At 39.6% G+C, this 14,248-nt stretch overlaps 1 protein-coding gene across 1 annotated transcript; it reads left to right on the plus strand.

Moving 5' to 3' along the window:
- The first annotated feature begins 7,815 nt into the window (after positions 1-7,815).
- Positions 7,816-13,451, plus strand: c9 (complement component 9). Its single transcript, XM_058617683.1, has 11 exons — positions 7,816-7,924; positions 8,043-8,133; positions 8,445-8,595; positions 8,681-8,822; positions 10,011-10,149; positions 10,247-10,471; positions 10,755-10,995; positions 11,085-11,204; positions 11,404-11,579; positions 12,535-12,769; positions 12,896-13,451. Exons 1-11 carry the CDS (start codon positions 7,851-7,853, stop codon positions 13,051-13,053), a joined length of 1,752 nt encoding a protein of 583 aa, XP_058473666.1. The 5' UTR covers positions 7,816-7,850; the 3' UTR covers positions 13,054-13,451.
- The last annotated feature ends 797 nt before the right edge of the window (positions 13,452-14,248 follow it).

Genomic DNA, 14,248 nt, shown 5'->3' on the forward strand with positions numbered 1-14,248 from the left:
CACTGCTCATTTCTACTGGGGGAGAGAGAGAGAGAGAGAAGCAGTGGGCGGTCTCTTCTAACACCAGCCACCACACAGCCTTGAAGTGCATCATCAATTATATACGTGTGTGTATATATAGTGATGGGCAGTATTTCTGATACATGTATTTCATTGAGATGACGAAAATGCCTTCATAATTTGTATCAGAAATACTTCAATGTTTTTGTTTTAAATTCTGTAAAATACATACAGGATGACATAATAAGTGTTATGGCCACATTATACATGAAACAGCATTAATTCTGAGTAATGAGATTAAAGTCATTCTGAGATTAAAGTGAGTATTCTAGAGAAAAAAAGTCAGAAAGTTGGAATTCTGAGAGGAAAGTTAGAGATTAAAGTCAGAATTCTGAGAAAAAAATACATAATTCTAAGATTACAGTAAAAAAAAGTCAGAATCATGCTGTTTTATTTTTTTATATTATTATTATTATTATTATATTATTTAATATATTTTTGATTTAATTAATTAATTCATAACTTAATACTCATCTAACATCAGCAGATATTGGCTTTAAGATGTATTATCGGATATAAGCAAACACACCAAGACAAACTTTTTAGTTACGATGCAACATGAAACATCATTAGAAAATGTTATTAAATGTTACCCAATGTACCTTTAAGTGGTAGAAATTTAATAATAGTATCCTTAAGTATGTTTGTATACATGAATAAACATTTGAAAACTGTAGTGTGCAACTTTCAAATATAAGTGTCACAGTGTGACATTCCAATAACACTATCAGCTCCACACAACCTTCTCTGTATTTCTCAGTATACTGTTGTAAAAGTCTTGTGTTGCCTGGCAACGATCTTGTGCTGCACACAGGAAGTGATTTGTTTTTTGTCGAGTTTAATGGCGGCAACGTCACCATTGCACGAGTAAAGCAAACAAGTTGGAGGGTGACTCAAAACATAAGAGGCAAACTGTCATTCAGCAGTTTTACATGATCACATGTTAACACTTCTTGACCCCTACCTGAACTGTCGCTGTATACACATAAATGCTCCCTCTGTCAAGTCTGATAGTTTTGCTTGACAGAGCACGTTTTCAGATGTATAGAAAGCAGCGTACAAATAAAATAGCAGAAAACACTGGCAGAACAATCCCATCAACAACAATAAAAATCACCAAAAGTTATAGCATGGCAGCTATGAAATAAATAATAATTTGGTTTTCTGTGTAGGAACAAACCTTACTGTGGTTTCCCGCTATGTTTCCACAGCAGCCTAAATGGTGCATGTTCTTGCATTTTGACAAATACAAATATAGAGGAACAGCATTTTTCACTGGTACGCACGGGTCATTGTAGTTTCCTGATACACTTGGGAAAGGGATGGGTGAGTCCTATATTTGTTCCAAACAGGGTCACCATTAAATGTCACTAATTCCTACACCCTGGATCCTTGAAACAAGAGTTTACAAAGTACAAAAAAAAATTGCCAAAATCTGATATTTTGTCTCACTTCTCTCTGTGTCCTTGTGAATAGCAAATTGTAAATTCCAATGGTAAAATGGAATCTGGTCTTTTTTCATTCTGAATAGGGCCACGTTCGCATGTGTTCCAAATCAAAGATCAGATTCCGCTGGGCCATGTGAGCCTGCAGTATGAAAGTAGCTTAGTCACATATAGTATCTGAATCTTAATCACATTATACCATCCTATAGAAGTTGACGTAATGCAGTGTAAACTTGGCTTAACTGTATTTTCTGCCGTACAGTGTGCAGGCAGTGCACAGTGAGAGTTTTTGTTGAAAACGGTGGCTTGGCTGTTGCTGACAATATACCAGACAATGACTTTGCCAGGAGGGAGTAACATTAATGTAAACAGTAACATTAAAGTCCTATACCCCAACGAAGAAGCTCAAAGATCCACCCTAAATGTGGATCTTTAACACTGTGTGCACATGTGAGCACACACAGCTGTGATTTCAGATCTCTTAAATGTCTATCAGCAATGTTCTCAACAGTGCCCAGATTTAGTTTTGGAGTATTCACTGAAGAAGAATGCTGCACGGTTCACAATGGCTACAGTTGCTACCAATTAACCAGCGCCACAAAACTTTACACTGCTCAAGGGAACTGGACAGCATTGTTTCCCCGATCATCTGTGCGTCAGAAAAGCAACCGTAACGCAATCCAAAATCTTGACACTCATCACAAGATCGGCCTTTATGAAGATGATAAAGCATCGGGGGCGTGCATGTTCCCATGAACATGACTCTCTTCGGGAAAGACAACAGGAGATGATGCATTTATGTCTTTACATTAACTGAGCATTAATTTTAACCTCATAACAAGCAAATGTCTCTTGGAAAAATACCAAATGTCAACTTAAACTGGACACAAGGGTGACAAGATCCAATAATTACTGTCTGTCTTTTAAATCCAATGCAGTATGTTACCAATAGGGTTCATCCAAACCATCAAAACAACTCATGACTGGAAAATAAGAATATCAGAATAAGAGTCATTATCTTATCATAGAGAAAAATGTGAGATGTGCTTTTATTGAACCCCTTACAGCAGGGGTCTCAAACTGGTGGCCTGGGGGCCATATGTGGCCCTCTAATCGATTTCATTTGGCCCTCCAAACAATATCAAGTTGTAACCAGTCATGTTTTATTTTTAAATTAATAGATTAATTTTGCATCATAAATATGTTTTTTTATTGTTGCATATTAAAACAAGCACTTATATTTTGAAATTATCCAATCCAATCCAACTTTATTTGTAAGGCACAAAACAACTTGAACACAAAGGCCATAACAATTAGCTTTTATCATCATTGTTATGTAAAAGCTTATTTGAAGCTATTGCTTTAACTCTTTAACGCCCAAGCTTAAAAATGTCTGTCTGGCCTTTTTGTTGTTGTTGCTTATTTTAGCCATAAAAGGACCAGAAAATCTTCTGTATAAGTGCTTTCGTAATTTTTTCACTGAATAACTTTCAATATCTGGCAGTTATTTACAATTTGCAATTACTGCATGTTAAACTGGCGTTTCAACAATTTAACATGAAGAAAAACATAAGGTTTTATTTAGAAACAACAGATTTTGCATGTTAAATTTGAAATTTGAACAGTATAAAACATATTTACAAATAATAAATAAATAATACATAATAAATAATTTTTAGTCTTTGTTTTCAATGTGCAAAATCAGGCCAACAAATTCTCTAACTCTCTCCTCTCCGGCTTCGGCTTCCTGCAACAGACGGAGTGAAATTACCGTAATAACCACATGCTGCCTTTGACGTGCAACTTCTTAGCTTTCAGAAACCGTTGGAATTGTTCCGATAGCACAAACCGTCGGTAATGCAAAGTGCACCTGTGCAAACGTGTCATCGGCAACACGCTCGGCGTTAAGGGGTTACATTAAATGTTAAACATTTTTCCTATTGTGTAAGCGCGGGGGGGCAGGGGACAACGCAAAAGTGACAACGGCTCTGTTGAGAGGAAGTAAAGACGATTTGTTGCTCAACACAAGTGTCAGAAATCTCCTCACTGGTCAGGGGTCAACTGAAACCCATGATGATGATGATGGTGATACTACAATGGAAACAAAAATGCTTTTTATACTGGAAAAACAAATTCATGCAATCGACAGAGAACCGGCGACAACAAGCAACCGTGACATAAAATAAAGAAGGAGTGAGGGACGAGAAGAGGCCGTATGTTCAGGGAGGAAAGCTCGATCACTGCTGACACAGGCACTACATTTCCTCTGCTGTGAACGAGTCCTATTACAGTAAACAGATGGCTGAAAACAGGTCATCAGCTTCCTCAATATAAATGTTGCTTTTGACAATATGTAATGGCTCGGCCCTGTTAATGACCGTTTTTGTATTTGCTGAGTGCCACTTAATGATGTTCCCAGGAAGAAAATCTTCATGTGGCTCAGGAAGTGATTTGTGTCATGTTTGCAGAAGCATCAGTGGATGTTTGTTTGGGATAATTAAGAGGGGAGCTGTGTAAGCAAGAGGGGTTCGGCACAATTAGAAACACCGAGAGCTTAGACTTCATAAAAGAGAAGACGCAAAAAACAACACAAACATGACCCGTCAGTAACGAGACGAGGGTAAACATCAGCAGTTGGGGCTGCACTAACGCGAGTGGTGATGTCAACTTGGCTTCTTCCTGTGAACGAGTGGGTTTCACTTCTGTAAATGCCTGTTTCTGTTACGATGTGTCACAGTCTGTCTGTGGACACGGGCACAACTGCTCGGAAAACAGTGCACTGTTGAGGTTAATTTGCTGGGCTAATGTTTTTGTAGTGTTTTGACGAACACAGACTGTTTCACACGCCACACGACATGTTTTTTTATTGGCGGTGTAGGCAGGTGTTGCAGTAATTCCACGTATGGGAGCTGTATGCAGAGTAGTTATAATAGAAGAGCCAATGGGAGCGTACACTCTGTAATTGGTCAAAAAGGAATTATTGATCATTAACCCGTAGTGCTCACGTGGTTGCACCCTGGTGTTTCCACTAGCGTGTATCGACTCACCTTGCCTATTAAAAAGACTATCCTAAAAATGTGGGTTAATCTCCAACAGTTATCATCGGAAATGCCTAAAATCTCAATATTTAACAGAGGAGTCTGGTGTATTTAGCGACAGCACTCACTAACCCTGACACTGCATTTTTTTCCGTCTTCTTATGTGTTGTTGAGTCAAAGTTATAATTCATTTTATATTGCATCATATTTTAAGTGGGAGTGGGATAATTGTGCAGATTCTGCTATTTTTGTTCATATAAACCGAGTCAAATTCAAGCCGACATTTAAAAATGTGTGCACTTTTTGCTCAGGTGTGTTTATAAAGTTGGTGAAAATCATGTCATCAGATTGCCTATGGGTTGTGCTGGAAAGAAGGATATAAGACACTCTATATTGCACATTCTTATAGCCTCTGTTTTAACATAGTAATGTCAAAAAAAGCCTGAATGTTCTGTGTTCTAAGGATTAAAAATCTTACCTAGTGAACCTTTAATGAAGAGTCAAGTGATATATGACTAATACAATTAAAGAGCATTACAATACCCACCTGAGACAGGGTGAAATGAGCATGAATTCTTGCATCCACACACATCAACTTTGCCCCCTCTCCCAAAAACCCCCTGAAACCCTTACCAAGCAGCTCATCACCACATGAGAGCAGCCAGATGCACCGATCCCATCTATCTTTATTTCAGCAAAACAATTAATATATATATATTTAAAAGTAGCATATTATGTGTTGTGGGTAGAGAGTGGAAAATGACAGAGAAAAGACAGGAGAGAGAGGAAGGACGCTCTTCCTGGCTTTGTATCCTGCGTTCTGCTGACTGGATTGTTGGAGACGAGCCCCACAGAAACCAGATAATTCTCGAGATGAGAGTGTGTTTTCCTCCACAGTCACCAATGATTGTTTTCACAGCCTTTTATGGAGTTTAATGAAATCACAGTGATTTTGACATACCGAGGACAACAGCATCTTTTCTCTGATGACGTTGGCTTGGAATGATGGTTCCTTGTTTTCTCTGTGTGTGATTCATCCTCTGTTTAGATCAGGGGACACTTCCAGTGCAACCGCATCAGATGTCATGTCAGACATGTTTTGGCTCATGTGGAATAGAGACACATGCAGAGATTCTGGAGTCTGGGACGCTCGTTTCACGGGGCAGACTTGCAGATGGCACAAAAAGTGGGTTTATTTTTATGATAGAATGCTGACAGAGACAATCTGATGGGAAGTGTCCCTTCTTTCGTTTATGACAGGAAGGACACAATCCAAACATGAAGCATTTAGGGCGTGATTCCTGGCACCAGCTGCCGCCACAGCCAGAACCTAAGATAGCTACTTATCTCCAGTCCATAATTGAGGTAGTCTTAGATTTTTATCCTCTCTGTTTTTTTAACTCTCAGCTGCCATCGCCACTCTTGTCCATTTGAGTCTAAATATACGGCATACAGCAGTCGCACAGGTGTCAGTGCAGGAGGCAACGTCACGGTTGCAAGTTTCATCGATTACAGTCAAAACTGAGCAACACGCCACTCCACAAAATTATTCCACACAGTTCCCCCCCCCACACACACACACACAAAAAAAACAGGAAGTCTTTCTAGTCAGGAGAAATATTGGCCAAGCACCTTACCTACCCTCTGGTTTCCTGAGAAAGCTGGGAGGAAACTGCCGAACCTTGTGAAAGTGGTGACTTCAGCACATATTTGTGCCTCTCCAGCAGGCCATGACCACATAGCCCCCAGACTACCCCAGCTCTGCCTGCAGATAGAGCGAGAGACTGAGGACGCAGGGCAGGCCCCAGATTTACTCTGGAGACATCAGGGAATCGTCTGACTGTGTTTATTTAAGTCAGCAGAAAATTTGTGTCAACACGCTGAGTATTCTCTGCTCTACATTCTCAGAGGGATGACTATTAATATATTAGGCATTTGCCTCTAAACGCTGCCACATTTCTGTGCACATGACTCACGGCTCACCTGACCATGAACAATAACCTAATTTAATCATAGTCTTTAAAAAAAAAAGTCCGGTCTACTTTTACCACCTGACTACACCGAGCGGCAGCCTCTATTTGTGTACGTATGTAGTCGCTTATCCACACTGCACTCCCCTCCGTTTGAAGAACAGGGTAATGCACATTCAGCAAAGGCCTCCCAGATCACATGACAGATCATTAGGTGCAACCGTTTGAAACTTCCTGTACAGGGCACACAAGTCACGCTTTCATATATGTGCGACAAGAGTTTGATGTGGTGCAAAACGTGCAGTGTCGTGTGTAAGTGTAGCCTCTACAGTGGCGCTTTAATTCACCCAAGACACGTAAACAGTGTGTGGACGTGCAACAATAATATTAATACAGTCTGTTCGACGTTGCCATCTTGTGGACAAAGAGTAGCACTTCAGAACATTCTCTTTGTGAGTTCATCGAACATCTTTGTGAGTGAGTGAGTGAGTGAGTCAGTGTGTAAGTGTGATTTTTGAAAAGCTTGCTTCAGATGATGACCCAAATGGACCATGGACATGTATCTTGTCAATGTATTACAACAGTCAAAATGTGCTTCTTTAAATATTTGCTGTGCGTCCCTGTAAACCTGCCCAGATGATTACATAATCCACGAAACACAAACATTTACAAATTCTCTGTAGTTAACGGGATTTTTTTTGTATGTCCTTAAAGGAGAACCAAACCTTTATGTTATTTTCTGCCCCGTGCATGTTGGGATAACTTTTATTGTAACAATTATTGTTATTAATCATTTTTATTGTTTTGAGTTGTATTGAAAGGTTTGTGAATGACAAAAATTACAAAATCCACAGATTACTGTCTTACACATTTGAAATTTAGATCAAAATCGTCCAAAATCAAAGCACCTGTGGACGCTGTTATGACTAAAATGCTTTAGTTTTCTTAGGCTTGAGACATGATCGAGCACACCAATGAGTATTTCATGGTTTAGGAATTGACACCATGTGGTTTCACTGGGTTTATTTGAGTAGATTTAAAGTGAATAAAACTAACAAAGATGATATTGAGATACGAGTCATCACTTTGACGTATTATTATAAGAGGCTTCGCTCACACTGTGAGGAACAAAACCTGCAGATTGGATGAGTAAAATGTTCTCCGTCAAACAAACACACTAAACTCTTGAAGTTTTGGAGTTTCCCAACTCAAAATCAATAACCCTGCACCTGAAATCAAAACTACTGACAATCATTAGTTGGACAATCATTGACAGAGAGGTCTCTTATAAATAGATGACAAACACACAACGCCATTTGTATTTTCAAAGGTTCATCATGAGGACTGAGGTTGTTCTCCGGCTGGGCTTCTGTGGCCTGTGTCTGACTCTGGCACTTCTCGGTGAAGGAATGTATGTATATTTCCTGTTTCGTTTAAGCCCTAAACACAGCACAGACTGTTGTTTTTAATCAAAGTATGGATTTTAGTTTATTGGATACAGTTCTTTGCATCTAATCTGTGTCTTGCAGGGCAGCGGAGCTTCCTGATCCACCAGCTGTGAATTGTGCGTGGAGCCGCTGGTCAGAATGGAGTGCTTGTGATCCCTGCACAAAAACCAGAGTGAGTCTATTTAAGCTGTGGCTGTCTGCCAAATACAGTTCTGAACCTAGTTTTATGAGTTTATCAGTTTCTAGCCTTTCGGCCAGAAACAAGACATTTTTCTGACATATTGGGCCAAAATTGACCAGAATATGACTTCCCTGTAGGTACTGGCTTAGCATAGCAGAGAGAGGCCCCTGCTGTCTCTATTACAAGTCCCTCTGTGTTTCAGCAAAAATAAACTACAGATTCCCCTTGATTTACATTTAAAGGGCCCTCATTTTGTAAGGTGGCAAAAATGCTTATCAAAGTGTTTCATTTGTGATCCTTAGAGGCGTTCCCGAAGCGTAGAAGTGTTTGGCCAGTTTGACGGTAGCCCTTGTCATGGATCACTTGGAGAGAGGGAGAGTTGTACACCCACGGGTGAATGTCTGCTGCCGAAGTATCCTGTGTGCTCAAACACAGAATTCCAGTGCGAGTCAGGTAATTCAGACTGTTTCACGTCACGTAGTAGTTCAGTGTTTCATGTCTTAGGCTCCGTACATTTAACACAGTCATCTTTGAACAGGTTATTGCATTAAAAAGCGATTGGCGTGCAATGGGGACTACGACTGTGAAGACGGGTCAGATGAGGACTGCGACCCCACGAACAAGCCGTGTGGTACAAAAGTCCTGGATACCAATGAGCAAAGCAGGACAGCAGGATACGGGTAAGAGTGAGTCATGTAAGATCTAAATAAGGAGGATTTGTCATTCATTCAAATACAGTAGGTCCCTTTTAAATAAAACCTAATGTCTGTTCAACAAGTTCACACAATGCTGAATAAAGCTCCACACAACTGTCTCTGCGTGTCTCAGTAAAGAGGTGTTTAGATCTCGTGTAGCCCGGCGACATTCCCACACCACCAGACAGACGCATCTACCAAAAGGTGCAGAAGTGAATTCCACTGCTCGAAAAAACCCACCCGTCCCTGGTGTACTCACACAAACGCACCCTCAGTAAATATAGTACTGACCAGAGGATTAGAGCTTCGGGTTAGAGCCCATTTGAAAATGAAAGACACGGCATGCAACTAAAGACAAAGATCACCAAAAGTTACACACTGCAACTTATACTCTGTTTTCTTTGGTTTTAATTGCAAAGCGCTTTGAGAGCTTTTAAAGCGCTGTATAAATGAAATGTGTTATTATTATTTTGTTACATGTTCTTATTATTGTGTTACATGTTCTAAATGTAAAGCACTTTGAGCTGCATTCTGTGTATGAAAGGTGCTATACAAATAAAGCTTGTTATTATTATTATTATTATTGTTGTTGTTATTATTATTATTAATAATAATAATAATAATAATAATAATAATAATAATTATTATTATTATTATAATACCACTTAATAATTAGTAATAATAATAATAATAATGATGATACCACTTAATAATAAGTAATAATAATAATAATAATAATAATAATAATAATAATAATAATGATAATAATAAAAACTGCTAATACTTATATTGCACATACAGTGTGTTGCTTGAATTTAGGAGCATATACATATACTATATACATAGCACATGCAAAATTACTTTATGTATAGTCATGTTATAATAACATAAAACTTTAAAATGTTTTTTTTATTTATTTATTGTCATATTATATAATGGCATTTCCATTTTCTTTTTAAAATTGCACATGATTCATGTCATGTTAACCTGACGATGCTTTTTGCATTGTCCCGGAAAAAGTAAACTAAAACAAATAAATAAATATCACAAACAAAAGCAAATGAATGCATTTCTCAAAAACAATCCTTTGCGCTTGTGTCTGCCTGAGCAGCATATGCTCAGGAACTCGTAAAATCATAATGTCTGAAACTGACCATCGTGTACCTGCACCAGAATCAACATCTTGGGTTCAGATCCTCGAATGAACCCCTTCTACAACGACTTCTTCAATGGAGGATGTAACTATCAGTCAAATCCAAACACATTTCGGAATGACAGGCTTCCCTGGAATGTCGGTGTTCTCAACTATGAGGTTAGCCATGGTGTCATTTTTTGATTTTGTTTAAAATGGTGATGCATATCTCAGGCATTATTCAAAACAAACAACCCTCTTTTCACTGACTTCCCAGACTCTAGTGGAGGAAACCGTCTCCAGAGAGATTTATGAGGACACACACAGCCTTCTGAGGGAAATGCTGAAAGAGATGACCGTCAAGCTTGATGCTGGACTGTCCTTCAAATTCAGCCTAAGTGAGGCGAGCATGTCCCAAAACCTGTCTGTGAATGTCGGTCTGAGCAAACAGTATGAGAAGAAAACCATGATCAAGCAGATGTCCGAGTTCACCACCATTCAGGTAAACGAAATGTCAACAACTGAGATTAAGATGAATGCCTATAAATTGGTTAGTCATTTTCCAAGCGTGTCTAAATCCCAATCAGAGATCTGTCTAAGCCAGAAAGAGCTTCACCGCCTCCAGGCTTTTAACCCACACCAGGAAAGGAGCCCACATTACACCGGTTTTAGCACAATTACATTGGCCCCCAGATCAGGATTCCTTCGTAAAAAATATTGGCTCTCACTCTTAGAGCATTAAAACATACCTTGTATGTGTATATACCTGTGTCCTCTGTCCTCAGAACAAGAGCTTCATGCGAGTCAAGGGCAGATTACAGCTGAGCACCTACAGGCTGCGCTCTCGTAACCTCCAGGTGGCTGATGAATTCCTGGAGCACATCAAGTCTCTGCCTTTGGCATATGAGAGGGGCATTTACTTTGCCTTCCTGGAAGATTACGGAACCCACTACACTAAAAACGGGAAGACTGGCGGTGAATATGAGTTGATCTATGTTCTCAACCAGGACACCATCAAAGCAAAAAGTATGTGTCATTTTCCCGGAAACAACAGAAAAAAAACAACAGTTTTTGTTGCAATCAGCACTCATCTTTGTACATCTTGATTCCTGCAGATCTGACGGAGAGAAAGATTCAAGAGTGCGTCAAATTAGGCATCACAGTAGACGTTGTCGGAATAGGAAAAGGGAACTATAACCCTGAGGACTGTGATGATGTCACGACAAAACAAGAAGGTCTGCCTATCTTTTTTTTAACTGAGTAGAAAGTAAATATTCGAATAGTAGCTCGACCTCTGGATTTTTTCAGGGGTTAGGGTTAAAAACCTGAACATTAACCTCTGTTTTTTAATGAGAACATACTTAATGGTGATTTACGTCAATGCATCTGTCTATACGACGTCACTAAAGAGTTTATCTGCTGCTCATGTATTAGATAATATTCACGGAAAGGCCATGGTGGACAAGGTGATGACGTCAGTTAAAGGAGGCTCTCTGGAAAGTGCTGTCGCTATGAGAGCCAAGCTGAATCGAGACGGGGTGATGGACATCGCAACCTATCAAACCTGGGCACGGAGCATCACTGGCGCCCCGGCACTTATCAGCAGTGAGGTAGGAAGTGCAGGTTGGCAGAGTGAGGCAGTGATAGCACGATCATCACTATTTAAAAACCTGACATCCACATCAGCCTCCGACTGCTTAAATGTTTACACACTAGGGAGAGATCGTGATCAAAATCCATCCATCCATCCATTATCTACTGCTTTTTGAGGGTCGCGGTGGGTGCTGTGCCAATCTCAGATAGACGGGGTACACCGTGTACAGTTTGCCCATCCATCACAGGGACAAATCCCCTTATTGCATGTTATTGGACTGTGTGAGCAAGCCGGAGAACCCGGAGAAAACCCATGCACACACGGGGAGAACATGCAAACTCCATGCAGAAAGACCCCTGTTCTGACTGAGTCGCTAAACCAGTTCTTCTTGCTGCAAAGGCAAGAGTGCTAACTACTAATATGAACACGCTCAGTGTGTACTTTTAAACTTCATTCTGCACATGTTATTTCATGTTACAGCAGCGCGAGTAGTGTTTCGATTCACTCTTTACCTGTCACTCGCACAAATGACACACAGGTACGGATGCACACACACAAACAAAAGCATTTTCACTCTTGTGAACAGAAGTGACGTCCACGTATTTGCACACAGCGTGGATTCTGATCACCTGAGGCAAAGTTATTACAGTTAACGAAAACTAACGAAATAACGAAAGCTAAAATTGAAATAAAACTAACAAATGTGTTTAGTTTTTGTCTTTGTAAATTCATTCCATCCTTTTGGCTTCATATGAAGTGTATTTATTTTTGAAAGGTTATATTTGAGACACAATACTTAAATACTAAATACTAAAAACGAATTAAAACTCATTTTAAAAACAAAAAGTCAAAACTATTATATCCTGGCAGTGGTATTTTGACTCTTTTTATGACATCATGTGAGCCGTGTTACCCTCCTATCGTGATGTGACCAGTAAACAAATGCAAATCCTCTGCTGTTTCCCCGACAGCCAGAACCCATATACATGTTAATTCCACTGGACATGCCTGATGCCAACACCAGGATAGCCAACCTGAAGCAGGCCACGTCCGATTACGTGGCAGAGTACAACGTGTGTAAGTGTAAGCCGTGTCACAACGGAGGCACGCTCACTCTGCTCGATGGGAAGTGCATGTGTCTGTGCCCTCACCTCTTTGAAGGCATGGCCTGCCAGAACTTCAAGGGCGATAAATCTAAACACCAGTGTAAGTGAATCACAGTGTCTACAATCCTGATACACAATCATATATGTATATATATATATATATATATATATATATATATATTTATGCGTTTTTTTTGTGTGTGTTCATTTGGACAATGTTCAACAGCTACCAGACCAGATGTTGATCAGGAAGGTAACTGGACATGCTGGTCCGCCTGGTCCAACTGCAGCGGAGGGAAACGCACAAGATCACGCAGTTGCAACACAGACGGACTGAGTGGAGCCGCGTGCAGGGGCGACACCAGCGGTGAAGAGTTCTGCTGAGGAGGGACACACACGTGCAAACTCACAAAGATTTGAACTTATGAGCATGTTTTTATTTTGTCTTTGAGAGCTTAGGAGAACAGTACCATCTGGAGGTTGATAACAGACAATGCAGTTCATATAATATTTTTATTTTCTTTTATTTGTTGATATGATTTCAGTTTATCTTTGTAATTTTAAAAAACAAGTCGAAGTACAATGTACGAGTTGTTAATACAGTGTGTGGATTTGGTTGAAATTTCCTTAAAAAACAACAACAAGCCTTCTGTTATTTATTAGTAGAAATGACACAAATCTAATACATGTGTTGATTGTAACTTGTGTCCTTTTCATGTTTGTTTGTGACAACTCGAAACAATAAACTCAACGAAACTGTTCTCAGACCAGTTTAACGCGAACGTCAGTGCTGTCTGTCAACCTGGATCGTTAAGTCATTAATCAGACATAGGTTTTTTTTTTTTCTCTAGGAACAATAGTGTGTCTTTCAGCCTCAGTTCACTTAAATAGGTGTTGGCTCAGACATGTATTAATGGGATAATAACTCATCTCTAAAAGCACGGACACATTCCACTTGGCTGTGCACTGCAAACAAGAACCAGATGACGAGGCTGGATGGAGAGAGGAGTGAACAAGACAGATCAGAGAATAAGATGTTGGACAACACAAAGGAACTAATCATACATAGACATTAAGGCTTTCTGGTGGCCTTTAGGTGTTTTAAGTGCTGTACATGTACTGTACACACAGATATATGGTGACATAATATCTTCCACATTAGTGCTCATGCAAAATAGCACAAATACAAACTTAATGTACCTGGTCTGGTTGAATTATATTACATGTCGCAAATGACTGACTTATTTTGAGGCAAACTAAAAGTTTATTGATAACCTGTAATGTGCCGTATTTTACAGATTATTGTTGTGTGCACACGTCAGAAATTGTAAATTGCTTTATTTAGATCCAGCTGTTACATCCTTGTCCTGAGCTGTGATCCACATCCTCTTTCTTTGCCTTTCAAGTTTCTTCTCTTAATTGTTTTGTAAAAGGGCACAACTTTGTTTAACTTCTCCTCCGTGTCAGTGGTAAAATCATTCCCACCTTTTTTCCTTTTTTCCCTTTTTTTTTGCCGTAATGCTTGTGGATTTGCAGTCACAGTGGGCAAAAAGGCTTACTGGCATATTTGCTCAGCCTA

This window comes from Solea solea, chromosome 19 (assembly GCF_958295425.1).
Source record: "Solea solea chromosome 19, fSolSol10.1, whole genome shotgun sequence".
NCBI classification, from domain to species: Eukaryota; Metazoa; Chordata; class Actinopteri; order Pleuronectiformes; family Soleidae; genus Solea; species Solea solea.